The 23,794-nt window shown below is 56.4% G+C and overlaps 9 protein-coding genes across 9 annotated transcripts; 1 reads left to right on the forward strand and 8 right to left on the reverse strand.

Moving 5' to 3' along the window:
* Positions 1–804: 804 nt before the first annotated feature.
* On the reverse strand, positions 805–2,517 carry B0I36DRAFT_318452 (uncharacterized protein). The gene has a single exon (XM_046153286.1). It carries the CDS (start codon positions 2,108–2,110, stop codon positions 1,058–1,060), a length of 1,053 nt encoding a protein of 350 aa, XP_046015574.1. The 5' UTR covers positions 2,111–2,517; the 3' UTR covers positions 805–1,057.
* A 507-nt stretch (positions 2,518–3,024) lies between these two features.
* Positions 3,025–4,763, reverse strand: B0I36DRAFT_382177 (uncharacterized protein). The gene has a single exon (XM_046160902.1). It carries the CDS (start codon positions 4,650–4,652, stop codon positions 3,270–3,272), a length of 1,383 nt encoding a protein of 460 aa, XP_046015575.1. The 5' UTR covers positions 4,653–4,763; the 3' UTR covers positions 3,025–3,269.
* A 288-nt stretch (positions 4,764–5,051) lies between these two features.
* Positions 5,052–6,880, reverse strand: B0I36DRAFT_318456 (large conductance mechanosensitive channel protein). The gene is made up of 4 exons (XM_046153287.1): positions 6,425–6,880; positions 5,921–6,121; positions 5,595–5,739; positions 5,052–5,474 (listed from the first exon to the last, which is right to left on the reverse strand). Exons 1-4 carry the CDS (start codon positions 6,604–6,606, stop codon positions 5,415–5,417), a joined length of 588 nt encoding a protein of 195 aa, XP_046015576.1. The 5' UTR covers positions 6,607–6,880; the 3' UTR covers positions 5,052–5,414.
* An 815-nt stretch (positions 6,881–7,695) lies between these two features.
* B0I36DRAFT_347248 (actin cortical patch SUR7/pH-response regulator pali) lies at positions 7,696–8,825 on the reverse strand (the record flags this gene model as incomplete). The annotated part of the gene is made up of 3 exons (XM_046156549.1): positions 7,696–8,213; positions 8,293–8,617; positions 8,676–8,825. The coding sequence occupies 3 exons, from the start codon at positions 8,823–8,825 to the stop codon at positions 7,696–7,698; spliced, it is 993 nt and encodes a 330-aa protein (XP_046015577.1).
* A 1,685-nt stretch (positions 8,826–10,510) lies between these two features.
* Positions 10,511–12,179, reverse strand: B0I36DRAFT_360841 (uncharacterized protein; the record flags this gene model as incomplete). The annotated part of the gene is made up of 2 exons (XM_046158392.1): positions 10,511–11,967; positions 12,086–12,179. 2 exons carry the CDS (start codon positions 12,177–12,179, stop codon positions 10,511–10,513), a joined length of 1,551 nt encoding a protein of 516 aa, XP_046015578.1.
* Positions 12,180–12,666: 487 nt separating this feature from the next.
* B0I36DRAFT_360842 (uncharacterized protein) lies at positions 12,667–13,560 on the reverse strand (the record flags this gene model as incomplete). Its single annotated transcript, XM_046158393.1, has 1 exon — positions 12,667–13,560. The coding sequence occupies one exon, from the start codon at positions 13,558–13,560 to the stop codon at positions 12,667–12,669; it is 894 nt and encodes a 297-aa protein (XP_046015579.1).
* Positions 13,561–14,196: 636 nt separating this feature from the next.
* B0I36DRAFT_239411 (Dihydropteroate synthase-like protein) lies at positions 14,197–15,689 on the reverse strand (the record flags this gene model as incomplete). The annotated part of the gene is made up of 2 exons (XM_046149688.1): positions 14,197–15,372; positions 15,447–15,689. The coding sequence occupies 2 exons, from the start codon at positions 15,687–15,689 to the stop codon at positions 14,197–14,199; spliced, it is 1,419 nt and encodes a 472-aa protein (XP_046015580.1).
* Positions 15,690–17,130: 1,441 nt separating this feature from the next.
* On the forward strand, positions 17,131–18,747 carry B0I36DRAFT_318464 (2-nitropropane dioxygenase). Its single transcript, XM_046153288.1, has 3 exons — positions 17,131–17,295; positions 17,381–17,642; positions 17,713–18,747. Exons 1-3 carry the CDS (start codon positions 17,283–17,285, stop codon positions 18,542–18,544), a joined length of 1,107 nt encoding a protein of 368 aa, XP_046015581.1. The 5' UTR covers positions 17,131–17,282; the 3' UTR covers positions 18,545–18,747.
* A 620-nt stretch (positions 18,748–19,367) lies between these two features.
* B0I36DRAFT_93297 (uncharacterized protein) lies at positions 19,368–21,872 on the reverse strand. Its single transcript, XM_046163608.1, has 3 exons — positions 21,646–21,872; positions 20,984–21,178; positions 19,368–20,892 (listed from the first exon to the last, which is right to left on the reverse strand). Exons 1-3 carry the CDS (start codon positions 21,648–21,650, stop codon positions 19,449–19,451), a joined length of 1,644 nt encoding a protein of 547 aa, XP_046015582.1. The 5' UTR covers positions 21,651–21,872; the 3' UTR covers positions 19,368–19,448.
* Between the last annotated feature and the right edge of the window lie 1,922 nt (positions 21,873–23,794).

A 23,794-nucleotide genomic window follows, 5' to 3' on the forward strand; every position in this document is an offset into this window, starting at 1 on the left:
CCCCCGCCCTCTGATCCTCCGTGCAGTCGTTGACTCGACTTGGCGCAGATTGAGATCCCCGCCGCATGGACAGTAGCTGCATTACCGGGTGCCGTTCTGAGGCAGCATATCAGGCACGAGCTACCTAGACTCAACCTCGAACCGTACCTGGGGCTTTGCCCTGTGCTTGTTCTGATGTGATCCTGGACCGGCCCCCCAGCTTGGCTGGAGCGAGAAATAGCCCGACCCGTCGCCAGGTGGGACCTGCTCAGGCCGGGGACAAATAACAAGTCCGCACCCGGGATCTGTACGAGCGTTTGATTTATTCTGTCACGACGGCTGTGTCCCCTTTACGCATGCACCTGCACCGCAAGCGTGATTGGGAGCGTCCCTGGCCCGCAAGATCCGACATGGACCCCATTGGCGGGGGATCCGTCAAGCGTCGTGATCTCGTCATCACGTCACCATCACAAGTGTTCGGTCAATCGAAAGACGCGCGGCGCCGCGCTTGCCACTCTGCTCGTCAGTGCTTCAATCGTGGCGAGGGTCTTGTTCGAGTTGACCCGTGCATCTTTCGTACTGCGGGTAATTTCCCGGATCAATCCGTGAGCCCTCTTGCGGCAGGAACCGCAACTAGTTCGCGACGCCTCGATGGGGGCTGCTTTCGTCTTAAGACAAACTCTAATCTCCGGGGCAAGTATACCGGTGATCCGGAGCTTCCATTTAGTTGACGAGCCCTCAGTTCCCAGCCCAGCATCAGCCGACCACCTCGCTGGTTGTGTCTTGTACATGGCCTTTGCAGGACACGGCAACGAATATGCTGGCGCTCATAGGTTTTTGATTGAAAGACCTCCGCAACGCCACCGAAGTTGCATTTGCTTAAGACGGCGGGCCTTCTCTGAGTCCTTGATCGTCAGGACTCATAAGCACACGACTAAGCGTGGTTCGTTTTTAACTTCTATTAACTGTGATGTGCATGAAAACGTTGTTACACCTGCGCCGTTTAACTCGTGGCACTCCCACCGAAAGGGCGTCCTCTTGTGTCTCTCCAAGCTCACACAGACAGCCGCGACCCCCTTCAACCGAACCAGTCTTGCGAGTTCGTATGCTCCAGCTTCAGTGAAATGGGCTGCCACTCTGTCGGAAGATACTCCGGCAGCAGGGCACCTTTGCTGGTTATCGCGTCGAGCGGGAAGTATCTGTCGCCCGCTGCATTTCGTAGGGCTACAAACCCCACGTCTGGTCCAAACCGGCTCAAGGCGACTTCCTCCCCGCCACATTTCGCGCTGTAGCTGTGTACGGGCGGGTCGAGACGCGGCACGCGGCGGTAGACGGTAAAATTGCCAAGTCCCCCGGCCTTCCAGGACCCGGCATACTGGTAGACCAGATCGTACAGCTTGCCCATGCGGAGCCCCTGTTCGTCACGGCAGTCGACGACTGCCCGATAGTAGGACTGCTCACTCCTGCCCTGGTTCTGGATATACCCAAGCTTCATGACTGCTGGCTGCTGCACGAGCATGCGGCGCCAGGAGGCACCTCTGCGGAGGTACGGCTCTCGATCTGCCCTGCTGCTGCCGGCGGCTTCCATGAATCCAAATGGGTTGCCGTCAGTCCAGTCGGCTTGCATGGCGTGCAGGTGGTAGAAATCTTGTCCAGACTGTAGCTCATGAGGCGGGAAGAAAGTCGGAAACCTCTCCTCGAGCAGCGGGTTGATACGCCGAGTTTCCGGGTTCGTCACGTCGTCAGTCTCCCGAGCGATGACTGGGTGGAAGAACAGCAGCTTTTGCAGCTCGACAGTCTGCGTGATGGCTGTGTGCCAGGCCCGGGATACCCTCTGGGCGAGGAGCAGGGTCTTGGTGTCATCGACGTTTGCGAGAATCTCGACCAGGAGCTCGGGCACGGCAAAGACAGCGGCAGCGGCGGCAGCTGCAGCGGCAGTCGCAGGCCCCGGACTTCGCCCCGCTGTCGAACCTCGCTTCTTGCTGAGCTTCTTATGCATCCCTCGGGCCGCTGTCTTGCTTGCTGGCTTGGTCTTGGCCTTGCTTTTCGCGGGTATCTTGCATATGCGGGATGGTGTAGCAGACGATGCAGGTGTCTGAGATCGCCTACTCGCGCTTCTGGTGACGGGCATCTTGGTATTCGAGTTGCTATGTCGGCGTCGCCTGGTGGTAGTCTTGTGCCGAGTATGGGAGATGAGCTGTTCTCGATAAGCTCTACCTTTCCAGAGCTGGCAGTAACTGCTGCTCTGTAAGGGCGAGGCTATTTATCATGTCACAACCAAGCCACCGCAACCACACACACACGCACATTATCATCCATCAGCAGACCAGCGGGTGGCCTCATGTCAGGCTGTCTCGAAGGCTCCTGCTGCCCATGAAGAAAATGCGCCCATTCAGGCAGAGTCAGAACAGCACATTCGCAAGAGGCCTATAAAAGTCCTAGTATGGCGAGCACTGCCGCAGCAGCAGCCTCAGTGCAGGCCATTTACTTTGTGTAATAAGCCCACCGGTTGCGTGATTGCCCAACGAGGCACAGCCTAGTCCGGACCCCTGTCCGTCGTCGTCGTGTAAGGCGGGTGAGGCGGGCGGGGGAATGGTGAACAATGCACAGCCTCCGCCGTTCCTCCGATCGCAATGCCGGTCCTTAAACATGATTCAAATTCCACGGGAAATGTTGCGGTCTACCGCCTGTTGGTCGGTATTTTCAGTGCTCAATCTGAAATAATCCCATAAAAAGAAAAAATAGTTTATGAAGGTTTTCGTGCTGTGCACTACAGCATGGGCACGTGTGTTGGCAATACAATCCCAACCGATTTCATAATTCTGTCTTTGCCCAGTCTGGCACCCCTTCATTTGTTTTGTTTTAATTTTTTGTATCTTCTTTCGATTTTGCTTGCGTCTGAAAGGAAAAACAAAGAACTGCGCTAATCCGGCAAGGCTCTCTCCAGTCCATGTGCTTCAAGTCCTCGTGAAGAAAAGCTTCATCAATCATTCAAGTTGCCCTGAGACACCATTATTGCCATAGATCAAGAGGTAAAATTATGGCATTTCGGAGGCGTCATGCGCGAGACGAAGCGAGACCCTATGTCATGGATATCCATATGGTGGCAGTTTACACCGTTCACGCCTCTTCCAACCACAACTCAACATAAAAAGGGGAAACCCCATGTAATAAGACAAAGGACTCAATTTATCGGGGGGGAAAAGAAGAGCATCCGACGCTCCCATCCCTCGACACGAGAATAGAATGGCAGAAGCCCAGCAAGAGCGTCCCTTTCAACTCGACATCTTTTACCGCCGCCACAGAGTATCCGACTGTCCCAGCTTGCACACCGTTCCCTGGGCGAGCGGCATCGCAGGCGACCACGTACCCGCGGCGCACCGCTGGAACGACTTGCCGTCGCAATTGTACGCACCCTCGGTCGTGCAAGGACCCGAGAGCAGCACGGCGCTGCTGTCGCCACCACCGGTGGTGGTCCCACTGCCATTGGTGCTCGACGCAGCAGGCGGCAGCACAGGAGCCACGGACGGCTGTGTTGTCGTGGCCATGGTGGTCGGCGTCGTTATAGTGAAGCCTGATCCTGCTCCGGTCGATGAGGGAGCGTTCCCGGCACTGTGGGTTTCTGAGCTGCACGCGGAGCTGTCGCCGATGGTAGGTGAGTTGCTCGCCGAAGAAGAAGCGGGAGGCGGAGCATATGGGGACGTCGAGGTTGTAGTGGTTGTAGGGGTGCTGACGCCAGCAGCAGCACTGGTCGAGGGTGAACTTGAAACTCCAGTACCGGTGTTACTAAGAGTAGCAGGAGGCGGCGCCACACCTCCTCCTTCCCCTTGTCCTCCTGCTCCTCCGGCAGCTACCTTGGGGATACACTTTGTGAGATCGCCAGTGATGGGCGCAAACTTCGCGTTGGGGTTGGGGCGGATGACGTTCGGACCAGGATTTGGGAACTCGACGTCGGCGCTGTCGCCCGTCTTGCAATCGTTCATGTCTTTGAGGTTGGCGACGAAGAGCTCCGGGAAAGCCGAGGCAGCGCGGAGATACGACTGTTTGAGAGTATCGTAACGAGCCATTGCGGTGCTGTTATTGCTGGAAGCGTGGGAGTCCTCAGACTGCTCGCCGTTGGCCGTCGTGCTGTCCGAGTGTCGACGAGACGGAGCATCACCGCTGCCGCCAGTGACAGTCACGGGAGCGCAGTTCATGTAGTACTCCCTCTGCCCGGCAAGCTTGCTCATCCATGTCCAGGCAAAGACGTAGTCTCCAGGAGTAATGCCCTCGGGGACGGTGAACTCGTACGAGCTCGGGGTCACCCCATCCTTGGCGGGACATCCGCCCTCGATGGACAAAATGACCTGCCAGCTTGAGCTGGCCGTCGGGACAAGGTCCTTCGTGAGAGCGAGCTTGCACGATCCGCCGCCGTGGATGGCAGTCCCGTCAAAGGCGAGGGTCTGCTTCTCACCAATGGCCATGGTGTTGGGTGCGGTGCGCGTCCGGGAGAACCAGTTCGCTGGATCGCCGCCCTCAGGACGGCAGGGGAACTGGCCGGCGTTGAGAGGGTCCCGAGCAAGAGGACCGTTGTCGGGCACAAATGGCTTTGGAGACACCATGGTCAGGTGTGCGGTGCATGGTCCTGCCACGACCAGAGTGGCTGCAAGGACTCTTGCGACGCCGGACCACATCGTGTCTGTCGCTGGCTTGTGGCTTGGAAATAAGAGAGAAGACAGCGTCAAGGGGATCTTGAAAACAATGAAGTTGTGGGAAGGCAATATCCAGAGGCAATGCAGAATGAGATGGAGTTGTTGTGATGTGATGTGAGGCTGGACAAGTCATGAAGAATCATGTGCTTGGCACGAGTGCTGATATACCGTCGAACATGACTGATCCTGAGCTGGCATGGGACAATACATTTCGTTTCAAGGCACCTACTCTCGTATGGTGATCCAAGCGGTCTGGGTCTGACCATAGCAAGGTAAGGTATGCAGAACCATCTCAGGAGCATCGAAACTCATTTGTTCTGTGGCTTGCTCGCGATGCCCACCATTTCATTGTTCCATTTGTGCATGCGACTTGAAAGATGTCTTGATTGTCATTTCAAAGGCACTAAACTTCGGAGCGAGGCATCGGACAATCTTTTACCATCGAACGGAGCCGATGGAGTAGTGGAATGTTTGCGTATTCACCGACATGGTGCGCCACTGTCAAAGCTCACCACCTCGTGGTAGGCGTGTTGTTTTGTATCACTACAGCCTCACGTCATAATCAGGTTCTCACACTCATAATCTTGCTTCAACTTGGCCGTGGTGAAGAGGAACTAGTCGAGGATAGCTCAATGTGTAGCAAACCCTGACTGTGAACAACTTCGCCGCTCCTCATTTATTCTCAAAGAACAACCAGTGCTTCGGGGTATAAGAGACTTTCAAATGACGTTTCGACAATGAAATTCAGTGGACCAGATCCTCCCGGCCGTCCTGCCAGCTGCTGCAATTAACACACCGCAATGCCTACAATCTGATTAGCGCAGAGCTCCACCAATTTCAACACTGATTGTCCGCGGGTCCCAAATCGGACTCGCCCAGGAAAATCTGAAAAAAGAAATGGCAATAGACAAGGTTGGTACCTACCTTCTCATTGATCCACTTGCGGCAGTACCGGCACTTCATCTGACGCCGGATCATGGGCTCCTTTGAGGCTTTCTGGTAAATGGCGGCAATGCCGTAGAGCGCGAAGCCCATGCTGAGGAAGTTGATGACGTGGGCTAGAAATTTGCTGTTTTTTTTTTTCGTGCCAGTCCGCTGGTGTCAGCTTGACCATCTCTATCTTACCTCGGCAGTGAAGAGGCATATTGACTTTGGATTCAAGTGAAAAGCCAGCCCGAACTTGCGTATCATTCTATCGTACGCCGAAAGGCGGCAACAAAAAAAAGGAAAGATCAAGTTAGGAAACGTACCCATAGGCCAAGATCACCGCCCCGTCCGTTACGGCCTGCTCAATTGTCGTATACCCGCCCATCTCCTCGTATCGCGGCCCAGGCTTGAGGACAGCAAACTTCTCCTGCATGTTACGGTCCAGCGGGAAGATTACCGAGATGGGCGGTAAGAGGATGTCGTTGACCAGCGAGGTCGTGACTGTTGTAAATGCCGATGCCAGGCTATAGACGTTGATGAAGTGTCAGCCAGTTCATAGGGATAGTGGTCATGAACGCTGGAAGAGATACGCTGCGGCTTCATTGCGATGCTGCTCGTGCCAGGACATCCTATCTCGGTGAAAGGGCATCCGTTTCGGCAGCAGGGTGTTCCCTATCGAATGCCCTCGCAGCAAAAGACGACATTGCCTCTAAAAGCACTAGTGATCTTTCACGGCAAATATTCGCACCAACTCATTCCATAACATGCAGCCCAACTTTGAGGCATATAAACAGACAAAGCTCAGACAAATACGAGTGGGCACTTACATCAAACCAAAAGCAACGTCCAGCACGTTTCCCGAGAACGCAAAGTCGACGAACCCGGAGAAGAAGCGCTTGAAGCGGCGCTGGCCGGTCTGCAGCAGCGCGGTGCGCTCCTCGTCATGCTGATAGTGGCCATTGTCTGTCGCGAGACTGCTGCTATCTCCGCGGCCGAAGGAGGGCGGCATCTTTCCGTTGTTGTGCTGATTTGTTTCCCCAAGCACAATAATGATGAAGGGCAACTTGAAGTCGGGCTGGGAGGTCTGGCGATCAGGGGGGCGGAGATGTGGAGATGGGTTGTGCTGCTGGGTTCAGGGGTCTGCCTCGGGGTGGTCGTGGGTCAGATGATAAGCAACGGTGCTAATTCAGCAAATCTCCTAACCAGTCAATCGTCGGGGAGATTCCTGCAGTCTCTTATGGAATCAAGGTAGGTTGCAGAAGTAGGTGAGTACTTGTTCAGGGGATCACCGTCGTCGCCCAGAGGTTGGAGGTGCGGGTGGTCCCGGGTAGTTTTCGAACCAAGCCTCTTGAATGTGGAGCACGGCTGCTGCTGCCAACACTTATAAGTCAGAACTTGGTCAACGACAACTCTGCAAACTCAAGCCAGGCTTTCCAATTACATTCCAAGTCAACTTGCTCTCACTTGGCTGGAGTTATATCGTGAATAAAGTCATAAAATTGTCCAAAGTTATCTTTTCCAACATTCACCAATAAACATGGTTGTCGGTCCTTGGTCTCAACATAATCAGGTGCAACCCCAAGTACTGACACCACACCCTTCTGAAACATTTGATGCAATTCGAACGACGTCGGGGTTGTGGCATCCAATCGTGCGGAAATGTCGATTCATTGTCCATTTCGGTTACAAACTTGGAGGATTGTCTAGTGGATTTCTGCTATAGCTATTATCAAGCGCGATCAACGCGCTAGGTACACAGTCTAGAACTGAAGAAAGAAATGGTATCTTGGGGTTTCGTAAATCATGGGTAGCAGGGGAGAGTTTGTTCAGTTTGGTTATGTTGCAGCGGATGAACAATTGCGCAAAAACAAAACGGGAGAGACCCTTTTGGTTTTCCGGGTCAATCGAGTGACTCCTCTCAATTCTAGTTGGTGTTTCTCTCTCTCCCTCCTCGAAATCCACTGCATTGCAGCGGTCTTGATTGTTGGGATTGGTTTGCGATGTCTGAGAAGTTGCAGTCTGCTTCTGCCGCGGTCGGTGAAGTCGCATTTGCTAGACCCCCGATCCTGGGCCGGCGCCTCCGCTTGCTTTTATTCGTTTATACACGCGACTTGCGGTACGTGACCCGGGGGAAGCAGCACAGGGAGCTCCAGAACACAAATGCGAGGAACATGGCCCCAAAGGCGCCCCAGCAGAGGCCGATAAACTTCATGCCCGCGTTGGCCGAGATGCCGACCTCGTCGCCGGCGTCCGTGATCTCGGCCGAGGCCTTGCGGGCAATGACGGTCGCGATGGCGGCGGCGACCGCGAGCACGACCACCGCGAGGAAGTTGAAGACGGCGTTGCCGATGATGGTCTTCTTGTGGCCCGCCTGCCGGCGGTGGCCGTTCCTGCGGCCCCAGAGCACGCTGAAGGCAATGGTCGCCAGGGTGAGCAGGATGGAGAAGCCGGACAGGGCGGCGCCGAGGACGAAGAGCACAAAGAGCGCGAAGAGGGCCGAGTTGAGGTCCTCGACGGCCCTCTCCACGCGTTCGGGGAGGGGTATCTCGGCCGTGTTGAAATGCAAGGGACCGACGGAGATTTCGTGGTTCAGGATCTCGGTGAGGTTGAAGCGGACTGGCAGGGTTTCGTCAGCTCTGCTGCTGCTATTGAAGGGAAAGATGGATATCAAGGCATATGTGCAGAAAGGACTTACTCCCGGCGGCCCTCTCGGTGCAGTTTGTCGTGTTGTACCACGCTCCGACGACGCTCGAGTTGGGTGCAAAGTCGCCCTGGCACCAGTTCATGACATGCAGGCTGTACCACTGCGAGATACCAAGCTTGTCGGTGATCTCGTCGGCCAGATCACCGATGACGTCGTTGACCTGGTCGGTCACAGCGTCCTGGATATCGTCGCCAATGTCGCCCAGGGTGTCGCCAAGGCTGTCCCAGAAGCCGCCGCTACTAGATTCCGACGGCTGGGCCGGGTCATTCTCGGTCGAGCTGGGGAGAAGATCTTGACCAAAGCCGGATACATTGAGCTGGGTTGATGTTTAGCTTGAGGGACGATAATTCAGCGTTGGAGGGTGGTGAGCTTACAGAAAGCATATGGTACTCCTCAAGAGCCTGCTGCTGCGGCCCAGTGCCGGCAAAGAGGGCAATCATGGACAGCACAAAGGCCGCGATCGACAGGGCCAGCGGGATGAAGAGCGGCCATGTCTTGACCTTCCAGGAGCCAAAGACGCCCATTGTGGATATTGCTGGTGACGACCGTCACACTCTCCTTGTCTTTCTGTCGAGGTTCTTTCGTCGTGGCCTAGAAGTGGGAAACTCCAGGAATAGCTGGGCACGGAAATGGTTGGTCGCCGTCTCAAGAGTGAGGGGAATGAAACGACGCGAGGGGACACGGAATCAGGAACAGGAAGGGCACGAGGTCCATCATATGTATTTCCCGACCGGAGACCACGAGGGCCACATGCAAGACAAGCAACGGGTCATGGGAAACAGGCAGCTTGTGCTGGAGCTAGCAAGCAGGGGACCAACGACAAGGACGACAGCAAGCCAGCCATTCCCCAGCCCTGACGTGGAGGCCACCGCCAGGAACGCGTCCATCTGCCAGGTTGACACGGCCATGGTGATATCAGAGGGCGGCAGGGGTCTTTGGCTAGCTTGTCGGTAGTGGCTGGCGCGCTCTGCTCAGCGGTCAGAGGCGCAAATCGAGTCAGGCCAGGCCGGGCTAGTTCAGGGTCTCGCCGTGTCGATGCAGGGTGTGGCCGGGGGGTGTTGGCGATGATGCAACAGCCTCGTGGGCCTGTGGAATGAAGAAACCCAGCAGATATGGGAGCTGCCCCCGAAACGCCAGCCGCGATCCTACCTTACCCACACGATTCTTGCGGTAAGCAAGCAATGTTGTGCATAGCGGACCATGGTCCATTTAGAAAAACACGAAGCTTGGCTTGCGTAGCAGCCGGTAAGCTTGGCATTGTGACCATACTGCGTAGTGTTTCCTGGGGCCGGGATGGTCAGGGTTTGAGCTGAGCTAGTCAACGACGGACATTCTTGACGGTGCCCATTAGCAAGCACCATGCACCCCTCTCCATTTCTCGAGCGAAACACCATTCGACAGTTTCTGAAAGTGTCTCAACACCACAAATAAGATCATTGCCGCATCTTCACATCAAGTCAAAATCACCAGCAGCTCTGGCGACCAATATCACCCTCCAAGTAAAACAATGCGCCAGCACGTCTTGGAGCGAACAGGGGGGTTTCTCTACCCGCTGTGACGTCACCTTCATAACCCTTGCCACAGGCCCACCGCTGGCCTGTCGATCCCTCCGTGCTGGACCCTGGTGAAACCTGCTTTTTGGACAACTGGCGCTCAGACACTTCACTGCTGGGTATCGAATCACAAAGTCAAGTGGCTGACAGGCCAGCTGGTCGTGGCCATTCTCCTTACACCTGCTTTTTACTGGGCGAACGAGGAAACGCACACTTGGAATGCAGGTTGCAATCCGTCTTCCGTGCGTGCAAGGAGACAACAGTGTGGCCGCTTGCTTACTTGCCCCGCGAGCTGCATGCCTCAAAGGGGACGTAATCTTTCATCGACACAACACAGGAAACATATATTTCGACCCAGACCTGGTATTCCATGCTCAGTGATTGTGGAACGTGGATGGAGCGTCAAGTTGGCTAGCCTCGACACTAAGCATGCCAGGACCCCTTGCCTTGCTTGTGGGGTTTGTTCCCAACTCTATTTCGTCGCATCGTGGCTGTGTACTTTTTTTTTGTATGTGCTTGCTTGCTCAAAGCGACGTGGCTGTCATCCATCTTGAGTCTAGGTCACTGCCCTATTACGTCTCTCTTCTATTTCTTGACGGAGACTATTTGCGTGTCTTTGTAATGGCATCTATGACTTGTCCCCCAGGGAGCACATGTCACCGCGCTGCTTGCTGCGCGGCCTCCCACTCCAACACCTTTTTGGCATATTCGGGCAGGACATCCCGCTCGACTGTGATCCACTTCCCCCGTCCGCCTCGCTGCACGCGGATGTGCTTTTCGACCTCGGACGCGGCTCTCACCCACTCGTCGTACTTGATGATCTGAGCCTTGGTCGGGCGGCTGCCGCCTCTGGCGCCTTCCTGCCCCTGCCCCTGTCTTTGCGCCGCCTGTCCTGCCCAGGAAGACTCCTGCCACTCCGGCAGCGCATAGCCCGACGTGAGCCTCAGCGTCGAGATCTTGCCCCAGTCTCCTGCCCAGTCGACACACGCGGAAGAGTTCCCGTCGTCGCGCACCACGTACTTGAGCGCCGGGAACCAGTCCGCGCAACCGCAGAGATCCAGGTACTCGAGGCTGTACATCCGGCCGCTCAGCCGGCGCAGTATCAGCGTCGCCTCGGTCCAGTCGTCGTCCAGCGTGTGGCTGTACGTCCCCGTACCGCTGTACTGCACGGACTGGCCGGTCGTCGGGGATATGACTTTCGTGTGCTTTGCGTTGGGCGTGAGTGATGGCTCCGGCCAGCCGACGAGGCTGAGATGCGTCACGGTGTTGAGCTTGCTGGCGATGGCCAGCAGGTGTTTCCACGACGGGGGCTTCGCGATGGTCGGATCAATGGCGAGTGAGAGACGTGTCAGGTTGGGTAAGAGTCGGAGGGGTGCGGCTGTTGGTGCCGGCGCGTCCCAGGATTCCAGCACCGTTGCATCTTGCTCAGGTGCTTTTGCTGCCGGAAAGAGTAGGTCGCCGACCTCCTTGACGCTCAACATTCTGCCTATCGATCCTGTGAGATCGAGATCTCTGACGTCTTCATTCAAGCTGGCAAGGTCCGGCGGCGCCACACCGTACTGTTCGAGTTCGTCGAGCGGCGGGCCCTGCAGGATCAGCCGCAGGTCCCGAGCGTTGAGGCCCAGGTGGTAAAGTTCTGATATGTACGCAATGAGCGCCGTGCGCAGTCGACTCGGCAGCGTGTAGATGTAGAACCTGTTCCAGTCCTGCTGCTGGTCCCAGTCCACGGCCATGCGGCGCAAGACCATCGCGATAAGGCTCTGCTCTTTCGGGTAATACGCGCCAGGTAGAGGAAGGGCCCGAAGGGTACTGGTCGTGCCGTCTTTCCAGCCAAAGTAGTTCGGCGAGGAGGCCACGTGCAGGGACTCGGCAAAGGTTATCCAGCTTCTCGGTGGCGGTGGGCCGGGAGGACCACGGCGGCCGTTGATGAAGCGGCGCTGGAGCCGTCGAGGCGGGGGCGCCGGGGACTCGGGGAGTTGGAGGATGCTACGAAGGTCTGGAGGCACACTGGGCGAGGCGTGGAGTTGCGACTGCAGGGCCGGGCTTGGGCTCGAGTTCAAGGTGCTCCGTCGCATATTTGCGAGGAGCTCGTTGACTGAGCGTTCATGGTGGTCTGGAGGACATTCACACGCAAGCGGGTCAGCTTTCATATTGTCAAGTGCAGCCGAACTTTGTTCGCGATGAAGCTCGGCGAGAGGCAACGAGAGAAGGGGGCAGGGGATGGCGCTTACCAGCATTGCGCGAGGACGACGACGAGAGACTGAGAGATGCCGGCGCGGTCGTCGGCGGCTTGGTGAACTGCGTTGGGTGTCTTTTCTTCGGCATTCCCAGGTGGTGCCAGGGAACATGATGCGTTCTTGCTTGCAGGAGAGAAAACCAAGAGACGCAAACCCCAAGAGCTCCGGCGGGTGGGATGGAGGTTGTCAAGTATCACTGGGACCTGTGACGCCCGCAACAGCGTGGGGAATGAGCCTGGCGCTAGACGCCGGGGTTAGTGGGGTTTATGTGCCATAAGGTAAGCAGTGATTCACATTGTGAGCTCATTTGGGAAATGAGTCAACACGACGGCAAGACCTCAGGTGCTTTCTGTGGGCAGTCCGCCTTGTCAGCGTCTGTTGGATATTATTCCTGGCTGTCTTTGTTGACTGCTGCGCAATATTTAGTTGTGAGTCACAGGCCCGCACGAGGCATGTTTCTGCGATGCTACGACTTCCTTCCAATGCACCACCACCCCTGTCTACGGGACCACAGAGCTTACACTCCTCCCACTTTTGAGAGAAGTTCCCCCGATTCTCAGATCCAAGCCACTATTTCACCGTCCAGCGACGACATTCAAGACTCCTCCGTCCACCGCAATGACCTCGCCATTGACATACATGTTCCGGGCAAGGTACAGCGCCGTCATGCCCATCTCCTCCTCCTTGCCCGCACGCATGAGCGGCACATGGCCCTTCTCCTGGATCTTCTCAGCAGGCACTTTGCTTTTCTGCCGGTCGTCGCTCTCCTTGGCCGTCATCTCGCTCGGGAAGTAGCCCGGCGCGATCGAGTTGACCCTGATCTTGGCCTTCTGGAACTCACTCGACATGAGCTTGGTCAGGTGCACGGTGGCACCCTTGGAGGCGTTGTAACTAAAGTGGCCCTGCGCATGCCTCATGATGCCGGACATGGACGAGATAGTGATGACCGACGGCGCAAAGTCGCCCAGCGGGCCCTTGGGCGCGATCGAGGCCTGCAGGAGCGGCAGGAACGCGACCGTCGTAAAGTAAACAGAGTTGACGTTGACGTTGAACACGTCAGACCACTCCTCGGGCGACTCGTTGTCCCACAGCTTCTGCTTGAGGTCCTCGGCGTCCTCGTGCTCGGGCTCCGCCTTGGGACCGGATACCCCCGCGTTGCACACCAGCAGGTTGATGAACTTCTCCTTCTGGCTCAGATCTGCCACGAGCTTTTCCAGGTCGGACTTCTTGGTCACGTCGCAGGGTCCAATGGCAATAACCTGTCCGCCGCTCGACTGTGGGGGCTGATGCTTCTTGGCCGAGTCTTGGATGACCTCGAGCCGGCGGCTCGTGATGTACACCTTGCAACCGTTGGCGGCGAGAGCCTGCGTGATCATGAGCCCGATGCCGGTGCCGCCGCCCGTGACGAGGGCGACAGAGCCGCGCATGTCGAACAGGCGGCTAGCCTCGAAGTGATGAGTTTCCGCCATGGCTGCTGGGTGTTGGTTTTGTGCAATATGAACCCTCTGAAGGTGTGGTGAGGTGAAGCAGTGGCTGATGCGGTGATGAATGAAATCAAGCCTGACTGAAACTGAAGAAAGGTAAGTGTACGACCGAAAGTGCTTTGTCCCGCTACAAGATGATTCCTTTTTGTGCATAACGATCCAGAAATAATCGTCGTGCCTGCGAACATCTCGATGCGGGCGTGTAAGTCGGAGGGATGTAGCAATGGTGACGTAGCGCTGGATTGGTGCGGAGGCTTTGCTCCTTGTTGCGTGTGGCTCGCCCGCTTTTGACGTTTGTAACGGTGGACCAGGTTAGACGAGCAGGCCTACAAATGCACATCAAGAAGGCTTGCTTTCGCAGTCTAGGAAATCATTGACACAAATCTGGCTCATCTCACTGCTCCATTCGAATGCCTTGGGACACTCAAGAAGTCATTTCCACAAAATACATGTGGCGGCACAAAACGGCCGGGCTTGTTTGGGACTGGGCCCCAACCAAAGGCTTGCTGGATTTTGAAGATGCTCCTGCTCAGTCGCGATGATCTGAGGATATGGTCAAATCGTCTTGGTTAAGTCAATGCTTCTGAGCAAAAATATGCCTGTAATCTCAGAGGCTTTTGTCTAATACCTCCAGATGGCGTCAGCCATTTTGACGACCTGGCCCATCTCCACGACATCATGCACCCGGACAATGTCGGCTCCAACTTGCACAGCAGCAGTCACCGTCGCGGCGGTACCGAATATCCTGTCGCCCGGGGTCGCAACGCCGGTGATCTTGCCTATGAAGCTCTTGCGGCTCGAGCCCAGAAGCCATGGCAGGCCCTCAAGTCCCGGCCAGTTCTTCAGCTCCTCAAAGTGTCGCAGCAGCTCAATGTTTTGCTCACCCACTTTGGCGAAGCCAAACCCAGGGTCGAGAATGATGCGCCACCTCCGAATTCCAGCTGCCTCGGCGGCAGCGACGCGCTCTAATAGCTCCTTGGCGACAGTCGGGATGAGGCCCTCCGGATAGTCGTTAAGCTGGCTCATGGTGGCTGGGTCGCCACGCATGTGCATGAGGCAGACCGTCTTGCCAAGCTTGGCCATCATGGGCAGCATCTCCAGATCCATGAGACCGGCCGAGACGTCGTTGACGATGTCTGCGCCGGCCTTGACAGCCGCTTCTGCAACAGAAGCACGGTACGTGTCGATGCTGATGGCAATGCCCTGGGCTTCTGGCAGGCTGCGGATAAGCTCGATTGCAGGGACTATACGCTTGATCTCTTCCTCTGCAGAGACCTGAGGCCGTCCTGGGGCAGTGGACTGCCCACCGACATCTATCATGGTCGCACCACCTTTGACGAACTTGATGATGGTCCGCGCGAGCGACTCTGGCACATGGGTGCCGCCGTCTGAGAACGAGTCTGGCGTAACATTGAGAATGGCCATGACATGTGTTTTCCGGTGCGATTTTAGCGCATTAAGGGGCTGTATCCCTTCGCCAATTGGCGTGAGTGTTGACAATGGCTCTCTGGCTGGCGGCAAATCATATAAGTAGTCCTGGATCATCTTCCATGGTTTCGTCGCATCTATAGACTTCGTGGCTGCGATCTGCGCCAGCGGCCGGAGTACAAACTCGCGCTCTGCGATGCCGATGTGTGGAATCTTGAGACGTTCGTGGTCGACAATCTCGTTCTCGTACATGAGGACGTCGAGGTCGATGTTGCGCGGTCCTTTATCTATGACCTTTTTGCGGCCCATGGCATTTTCTATATCTTGAAGCTCGTCTAGCAGGGAAAGGGGCTCGAGCTCTGTCTCAACCTGGACGAGAGCACGGCATATCAGTGCCTGCCTAGTCCTTCACGCTTGCAACACTGTTGTGAATTTGTACGCACCTCGCATGCGCCATTGACGAATCTGTCTTGGTCTAGGACATACATCGGTTCTGTCTCCCACAACCCGCTTGTCCTCTTCACAGTGATACCTCTTGATCCCATTTCTTTGCATGCTTGCTCAATCATGGCGACCCGGTCTCCCATGTTGCTCCCGAGGGCAATGTAGGCTGTCCGTTTGGCATCTCGAGCCTCTGCACAGCCGCAGCGTTGCCGTTCAGGGCTCGTTGCGAAGGACTTCTCCATCATCATCGGATATGGCCGGCGCGTCTGAGTGGCTTGTCTGCAAGCATGGGGAAATCGAGGGAGATCGTGCGCGGCCACGGCCCTGTTGGCCAATCGAGGGATACAGTTAATCTGGCTCAATTGGCGTCGCCACAAGCCAGCACGCAATGCCATTTGGCAGCGACCAGAGTGAGGGCAGACTGGTCTACAGGTCGAACCTGCGCGGACGAAGACGCCGGTGAGGCTCGACAGGCGTTGAATCGAGCGTCGAGACGAGCTGCGGTGCTCCCTTGCAGGGCCGGATGGTTGTAAAATTACTCGTCCCCCGCGGCCACAGAGGCGCTGACATGTAATAGTGGGGTCCGGTGAAGGGTCCCCATCTTCTGCCATCCACGGGGCATGCTTGGAAGTAATCGTCACGTCAGCATCTCTGCACGCCTGCTGACGAGCAAGACTCTCTGAATTGGCGTTCCACCTGAGCAGGTGATCGCGGTGGAAGCCTTGACATATTCTTGGCAGTTATCCGATAGACTCGGAGTCCTGCATTGCAGGGTATTCTACAGCAGCAGCACAGCGGTGCAAGCTGGCTGTCGGCGAGTTATTCCCTGGCCAGACGAAACCAGCTTAGTCGCAACGGCAGCGGCGGGATCGGGCTTTGACAAGCCAAGGCCAAGGGCAGGCACTTAAGGTTGCGTACCCACCGCCACTCGACGTCCTGGTGAGCATGTGACAAGCCCTGTCTCTCAGCTGCTTTTTTGCTCTGATACGCAGGCTTGGTGTCTCGTTTCCCCAGAAATCCAAGGATCAGCTCGGGTTGGCATCCCCCGGTTCCCCGCGCTCACCCGCCAGGTGGTGCTACATACATTCTGCCTCGGGATGTGCCCTTGTTGTTACGGACCCGGGAGACTTGATGTTCAGCGAGTCGAGAAAAGGATGGCCGTGGAGGCTGCAGCTTTGCGACTCGTCTTTGACCGCAAAGGCCGGTCATCCACAGACTCGCCCGCCGGGAACTTCTGTCATGTTTGCTGTCAGTCTTGTGAGCCGTCACCCGTGGGTTCCTGACTGTGTCGGGGGAGTAGAGGACACATGTGGGCTCCCCATGCAGGCCGGCGGTCATCCTCTGGTACCCAGCTTCGTCCTCTCCACGGCATGACCCCGGCCTCAGGGACGAGGATCTTTGCAGACGAGCCGGTCGGACAGGGTCCTGACTCGACTCGTGGTGACTTCGCAAGACGAGGGCAGGACGGGGCTAGCGTGGGCTGTTGGGTGAAGGACGGACGAGACGACAACATGCGACTCTGCAGCCCCACTGGCGCCAGCGGATGGATGCCTCGGCTCAGCGGTTGCTGCGCTTTCCCCAGACTCCACTCTGACGCCTACGGCAATCGCGACCGCCGCCTTGTCCCCGCGCCTGCCTCTCCAACTCTGTCAGGTGGCCCCCTTTGCCGTCTCTGCTTGTATAACCCTTCTCGTCCGCTCCCCTTCTTCTCCTTCTCCCCCCATCTTTCCACGAACTGCTGTGTTTCTAGACCGCCGACTCCGCTTGCATTGCCCTCGCTCCTTCTCACACACATTTCTGCATCTCCCCACAGCGTCCTCGAACATCACAGCAAGATGGCGTCGCCACGTAAGTTCTGTCTGCTCTCTTTCTGGCTTATCGTGTGACGATGCAAGTCGACGAGGTTGCTGACATGCGCTCGCCGCGCCTCCAGAGAAGATCCGGACGGAGATCACTGATCTCTTCAACATTAAGCACCCGATAATGCTCGCTGGTATGAACCAGGCCGCCGGGCCCAAGCTCGCCGCTGCCGTCACCAACGCCGGTGGTCTTGGTGTCATTGGAGGCATGTCCTACAGCCCCGAGATGCTCAAGGAGCAGATCGCGGAGCTCAAGTCATACCTCCACGACAAGAATGCCCCCTTCGGCATTGACTTGCTGCTACCCCAAGTTGGTGGCAATGCCAGAAAGACCAAGTAAGCCTCAAGCCACACCTGTTCTGTTCCGTGAGGAAGTGGCAGGCTGACGCGTGCCTGCGCAAAATAGCTACGACTACACGAAGGGCAAGCTCGACCAGCTCGTCGACATCATCATCGAGTCCGGCGCCAAGCTCTTCGTCTCCGCCGTCGGTGTGCCGCCCAAGGCTGTCGTCGAAAAGCTCCACAAGCACGGCATCTTCTACATGAACATGGTTGGACACCCCAAGCATGTCCAGAAGGCTATTGACATTGGCGCCGATCTCATCTGCGCTCAGGGAGGCGAGGGTGGTGGTCACACCGGAGACGTTCCTACCACCGTCCTCATCCCTGCTTGCGTCCAGATTGCCAAGGGCCAAAAGAGTCCCCTCACTGGCAAGCAGATCCCCATCATCGCTGCTGGCGGTATCGCCAATGGCAACCTCCTCGCCGCCTCGCTCATGATGGGTGCCGAGGCGGTCTGGGTCGGCACTCGTTTCATCCTCGTCGAGGAGGCCGGCGCCCCCGAGGGCCACAAGGAGTCTGTCCGTACTGCTAGCTTTGACGACACCATCCGCACCCTCATCTTCACCGGTAGACCGCTCAGAGTCCGCAGAAACCCTTACATTGTCAACTGGGAGGAGAACCGGCAAGCTGAGCTCAAGGAACTGACCGCCAAGGGCACGCTACCTTACGAGGCTGATCTCGAGAAGGTCATGTCTGGCGACATTGCCGGCACTGGCGTCGAGCTCAAGGAGGGCGAAGATGTTGACGATGTCATGGACTCTTTCCGGCCCTACCTCATGGGCAAGGTCGCCGCCCTTGTCAACGAGAACAAGACTGCCAAGGCTGTCGTTGATGAGTTCGTGGAGGATGCCTACGCAGCCCTTACCAAGGGATCCAAGGCTATTGCCAAGTTGTAAGCGTGTCAGATGAAGTCGACGTGGTTGTGAACGTGATCACGGCGCTGTGCCCAACCGTGAAGAAGAACAAGGAAAAGAAGAAACTACGGCTGTGGGCGATACCCTCCAGAAATTGCTGCAGCTTGCAAGCGACCGATACATTTTGTATACCATCTGAATTAGTATAAATGGAAATCATGTTGATAATAGCTGGGACAAAATGTTGCTTCTGGTGCTACTATCGTTGTGATTATCGCTATTCAATCTGCTAGCCCCCAGCTTCCGGCAGGTTTATTAACAACCACCTCGATGCAACCGGCATGCGCTACATCACAATGGATCAAAGGCCAGTCGGGACAATTGGGAATGCGTGAAGCGAATGTCCTTGATGGCGTGTCACCAGCCACTACACTGTTTGGTATCTCTGAAACGAAAGAAAAGATATTGAGAGCGCTTTCCTCCCGCTATCTCTGCCGATTGCCCTTGATTGTCATCCTCACCCGGCGTCGCTAAACTCGGTTCGAAGCTGCAGTCCTTGAGTCTGCGGTGGTGAGGACAAATATTGTAGGCAAGCTGCACGAACTCCAGTTGAGTGTGACCTGTCCCTGCGCTGGAGGAAGAAAGAAAAGCCCACAACCGAAAACCACCGCCAAACTCCCTTTAATACAATGTAACAAACTTTTCCACGCCAAAAGTGCCCATGGCTACTTGAGTACGTATTCAATAGAATACTGAGCAAGCTCTTGGCTGTAGACTCAACCATATTGGCCTTTAACGACACGGGAGCGACGCACCTACTCTCCTTCGCTGTTCAAATGTAGATGCAAACACGCGTAGTCTCTGCCTGCCCTCATGTCCGTCAATCATGCATGCATGTTATCTTCAAACGAACATGGCGCGAGCTTTTTGGCTCTGAAGCCAGGAATCAGTTAGATTGCGACGGGACGGTCGGGTAATATCCAGACGAGCTGGCCCTGCCCTCAAACCGTTGGCAGCTACCGGCATAGTAGGCGGGTCCGGGGTTGTACAGAGTCGACGGATGGCCATCATACTCATGCTTGACGCGCGAGCCATCACCAGCACCAATATGTCGAGCTGCAGTAATTTCATCAGCGTGATCGCCGCGGTGATCAAACATCTGGACTCGGTGGTGGTTTGCATCTGTTGTGCCTTCATATATCGTGCCGGGGAAATATTGGTAATCTTTGGATTCGGGCAACAACTTTGGGTCTTCCGTCATCGTCGTGTCCCGGGACAACTCGGCATTTCGGGTGGAAGAATAGTGCCCGGAAGGTCGACCATCGAATCCACCACTGCCGTATGAGTGGGGTAGCAACGAGGAGGGCCCGGCGCCGTAATCACTGCCCAGCAATGGGCCACCTCCGTAGCCGTTCATCCCACTTGCACTGCCTCCTCCGCTACCGGTACTTCCGCGGCGATCCTGCTGATAGTGACCTGGGGAGCGGCCCCGGACAATCATCTTTGCCGACTTTCGTTGTGCAATCTTGATGAAATGCTCTGGGCCCTGGTTGCCAACATCGCCGTAAAGCTCGATAACCAGGTGGTAGTACTGTTGGGCCGCACGCCGTTTCCCATTGTTTGCGGTTGCCTGTTTGAATTGAATTCTCTCGAAAGTATGATCCACCGGATAGTTGCCCCGCCCGTGGGTAATATAGCCGCCTTCGAACATACGAGCGTGGGCATCAGTACCGTAGAGCCCAATTGGCTGTGGTGGCTTGGGTTCCAGTCGTACTTTGTCTGGTTTAGAGACCGGGCCCTTGTCCCGCTTTGGCGTGTGTTGCACAAGGTCGATTTGTTGCGAATCACTTTCGGCGACGACCGCAGATATTGACATGGCGAAGCCGAAGACCGTGTATGTGTGAGACGAGTTCTCCGGCGTGAATTGTATCGGGGCGGCCAGTATGGGCGAGTAACTGTACGAGCATACGCAAGCAAAATAATTACGGCGGTAGCAGGTCCAGTCGCCTTCGGAATAGAAGAACCCTTTGTCAATAGCTCCTTGAATATCGAGATTCAATGGGGTGCTTCCTGGGTCTGCATAGCAAAGCCTGCCATTCATCGTCAGAGGCAGAAGCGGAGGTATGTTCTGGGAATGCCCGTTGGCGAATTGTCCAGTGTCCATCCTTCTGTTGGGACTTGTGAAGCTCACACTCGGGCTTGGCGTTGGTGACAAAGGGTGTCTTCTCAGTGAAGTGGTCGCCGTGGCTGATCTAGCCGCGTGATCGATTCTTCCAGGGTACGATGGAATCGCACGCGAGTAAAGATCGCGTGCGCTGTATGAAGGGTTTGGAAGAGCTGTCGAACGTTGGACATGGCTCATGCCTGTCAAGGAAGTGCTACCAGCGAAGCTGCATCGTCAGCATGACTCCAATACTCTCGTTCATCTTCTGAAACACATAACAAAAGCAGCATGGCATGCTCTCCAACGCTCGCACGTACTCGGATCCACTGTACCTCGACTTTGGCTCCAGGTTTGAAAAGACGTGCGTATTTGGCGTATAGAAGGTCGACACGTCTGAAGGATATCCGGTCGAGGAATTCAGTAGGGGCGCTGGGAACCCGCTGAAAGCCGATGAAGATTGGCAACTGTTATCTATGGCCAGAGAAGATATTGAATGATGGTCGTGCTGCAGTCTAGATGCGCAGAAAAGAGGTGTCAGCGCAGCTGTTGCCATGATCTCTGATATGCAGCCTCACGCCGGTACGCTGCCGAGACCTTGCTGTCGAATGGACAGCTTGGTATTCAATGGCTATGTCACAAGCAGAAAGGGGACGGTGGCACCAACAGCTTGTATCGTGCCACCGGGTTGGAAAAGATGGATGATGCACGACACACATGATGTTGTGTTCGCAGCGTAGCAAGCTAGCGACGCTGGTGTTGTGGTACGTGAAAGTGCCCAGCAGCATTCTACCCTATTTTCGAAAGAAGAGGGTTCTGCATCGCGAAAGCAGAAATGCCCGGCCAAGAAGGTCTTCTGATGCAAGGAAACAGTTCTGGCAGGATGGGAGATGTGTGTGATGTAGCGCCGCTGACGGAGTCCGCGGGCGCAGAACGGTGGCTGGTGTGGACAGAGTCGAAGGAATAAGACTAGCTCACGTACCGCATATCAATCGGGGTCGGCAGCTCGAGATACTCTAGGGACTCGAAGTCCTGCTATGAAATACCAAACGAGAGTTAGTATTCAAGATCGTGTCCAGGGTCTGCTCTGTTTGGCATTTCGCGCAGGCGTTGGCTGTGCAGCATTGCTCCGAAGCATTGGCAAGCTCGGGCGGCAGTGTACAATGGAAGCTGCTGGAACTGCTTCTTTGTGTACAGGCCTCGCCGGGGGAATGTTGAGAAGAGGGCCTGAAGAGCATCGCATGTGTTAGTCCAGGTTCCATGTAACTCAGGATGCCGCTCAGTGGTTCAGCAGTTGCGCCTCCCCCATGACAGGTCTGGGGCAAAGAGGACAAAGAGCCCAGTGCTTGGGATTGTAAAAGCTCTGGCCGTCACTTTTGGGCTCGCCAGTCAGCAAGTCCCCGAGCTCCGCCCTCGCGCTGAGCGTATGAGCTTATCCTTGCCCGCTGTGCGACCCCAGGTCGGGGGTCCGTAGCAGCACGATGCCACCAGTCACTTGAGAGCCATGGCAGCCGGGGGGCTTGACGGATCTGCTGGACGGCGAGAGCCGGCATGAAGGCTTGCCAGACCGCAGGAGCCGGGTGGGTGGCGGAAGAAGCACTGTCCAGCTACGTGCCAGTGCAGAAGCAGATGACGCTGCGTCGTGCATGGCTGGTGTAGCACAAGGCTAGCAGCTGCCGGGATCGCCTTCAGCCCAGTCTAGAACCTCTGCTGCTCGTGCTGCTCCGGCAGGAATGGCTGACGACCAAGAATCGTGCAGGTCCCTGGCACAACAGAGGCGAGCGGGTTGCGCCACGACTCGCTTCGCTCCGTGTAAGCAGCATTTGAGCCTCGCCAGGCCGTGCCCGTCACGGACAGGAAGCGGTGAAAGATGAGACTGTCAAGCAGGGCGTTGGGAGCCTTGCCATGCCCCTGCGCACACAAAGTGCTTGCTGCTCGGGGACAGACATGGGGTAGAGTAGGGGAAGGGCGTCATGCTGAGTGAACGGGAAGAGAAGGCAATGGGCCAAGGTGCATTTCTGAGGCTGCTATATTGGGTCGTGGGAGAAGAGAAAAGCACGGTGCTAGAGGTGTATGTCGCGAGACTCCATATATGTGTCTGTACGGATCTGTGGGAGGAGAGCAAGATGCTCGAGACAAATGTAATTTCGGGGAACGTGCTCCTCGATGCACTTGCAGTGAAGACGTTGTTGGGTTGGGAAAGCGCAGCCCGTAAGTAACAAGCTGGGAAAGTGGGGACGCGGAGCGATTGACCAGGCTGAGGCACAACGGGAAGCGCTCTTGTTTCCTCACGTTCGCCGTCTCTGCTGCCACTTACCTTGATTCGCTCCTTGGCTTGCAACCACCCGCGCTTCTCTTTCTCATCGCGGCCCCTCCTCCCGGGCGTGGTCCTTGTCTTCGACAGCCGTCCCCGTAGGGGCCTGCGCTCCCACGCGTCGGCTCCGCCCGATATGTCTAGGCTCTTCGCCCAGGATCAACCCAGGTCAAGAACCTCCTGGCACTCGGCCGGCTTTGCGTGGGTCCGCGGCGCAGCAGTAGTATCGATGTCGATCATCCGGCAGACGCCTGCAGCCTTCGAGGCAAGGATCTGGTGCAATGGACTACCGACCGTAGGACAGTTATGTCGCCTGACATAGAGGTCTCGCAGCGAAGAACAGCCGTTTAGGAAAGCAGGAGGCAGAGAGGAGAAGCATGCGCAAGGTCGAGGAGAAAAGGGACATTTGGCATTCCATACCTTTGAAGTAAGTGGCTGATTCATGGGGACGGACACCACCCGCTGCCTGCAGCAGCGAGGCAAACAGGGGGGGCAGGGGTTCAGGTTGTTGGGCCGCGGATGCAGCAAGCGTGCGGAGGATCTCTGACGTCCTATCGGCTGTGGCACCTATTCGTCAGTTTCCCGCGCTGTTATGCACAGGGTTGGAGCTTTCCGCCTGCAAAGCTAGACGGCTCGCGCTGAGGAATCAGGTGGGTGGGCTGCGTCTGCACAAGGACGACGAACATATGCCTTGGACTCGGGGTTTGACCGAGACGAAAGAATCGTGGCGATGCCCGGCAACAATGGGAGCGCCTGCTGTGGTTTTATTCGAAGCTGGCCGGCCTGTTGACGCTCCCGAGCAAGCAGATTCACGCTC

The sequence above is a fragment of the Microdochium trichocladiopsis genome (assembly GCF_020744255.1).
Source record: "Microdochium trichocladiopsis strain MPI-CAGE-CH-0230 chromosome Unknown B0I36scaffold_3, whole genome shotgun sequence".
Taxonomy (NCBI): domain Eukaryota; kingdom Fungi; phylum Ascomycota; class Sordariomycetes; order Xylariales; family Microdochiaceae; genus Microdochium; species Microdochium trichocladiopsis.

What these genes read in the sequence shown, in the direction of transcription:
- B0I36DRAFT_318452 (XM_046153286.1), bottom strand. Translation starts at nt 2,110, where the DNA reads ATGCCCGTCACCAGAAGCGCGAGTAGGCGATCTCAGACACCTGCATCG.
- B0I36DRAFT_382177 (XM_046160902.1), bottom strand. Translation starts at nt 4,652, where the DNA reads ATGTGGTCCGGCGTCGCAAGAGTCCTTGCAGCCACTCTGGTCGTGGCA.
- B0I36DRAFT_318456 (XM_046153287.1), bottom strand. Translation starts at nt 6,606, where the DNA reads ATGCCGCCCTCCTTCGGCCGCGGAGATAGCAGCAGTCTCGCGACAGAC. An exon ending in GACGTTGCTTTTGGTTTGAT is followed by an intron (nt 6,122 to 6,424) that starts GTAAGTGCCCAC and finishes CAACGTCTATAG; the next exon opens with CCTGGCATCGGCATTTACAA. An exon ending in GCAAGTGGATCAATGAGAAG is followed by an intron (nt 5,475 to 5,594) that starts GTAGGTACCAAC and finishes ATCAGATTGTAG; the next exon opens with GCATTGCGGTGTGTTAATTG.
- B0I36DRAFT_318464 (XM_046153288.1), top strand. An exon ending in GGCAATGCCAGAAAGACCAA is followed by an intron (nt 17,643 to 17,712) that starts GTAAGCCTCAAG and finishes TGCGCAAAATAG; the next exon opens with CTACGACTACACGAAGGGCA.
- B0I36DRAFT_93297 (XM_046163608.1), bottom strand. An exon ending in TCGAGGTACAGTGGATCCGA is followed by an intron (nt 20,893 to 20,983) that starts GTACGTGCGAGC and finishes CTGACGATGCAG; the next exon opens with CTTCGCTGGTAGCACTTCCT.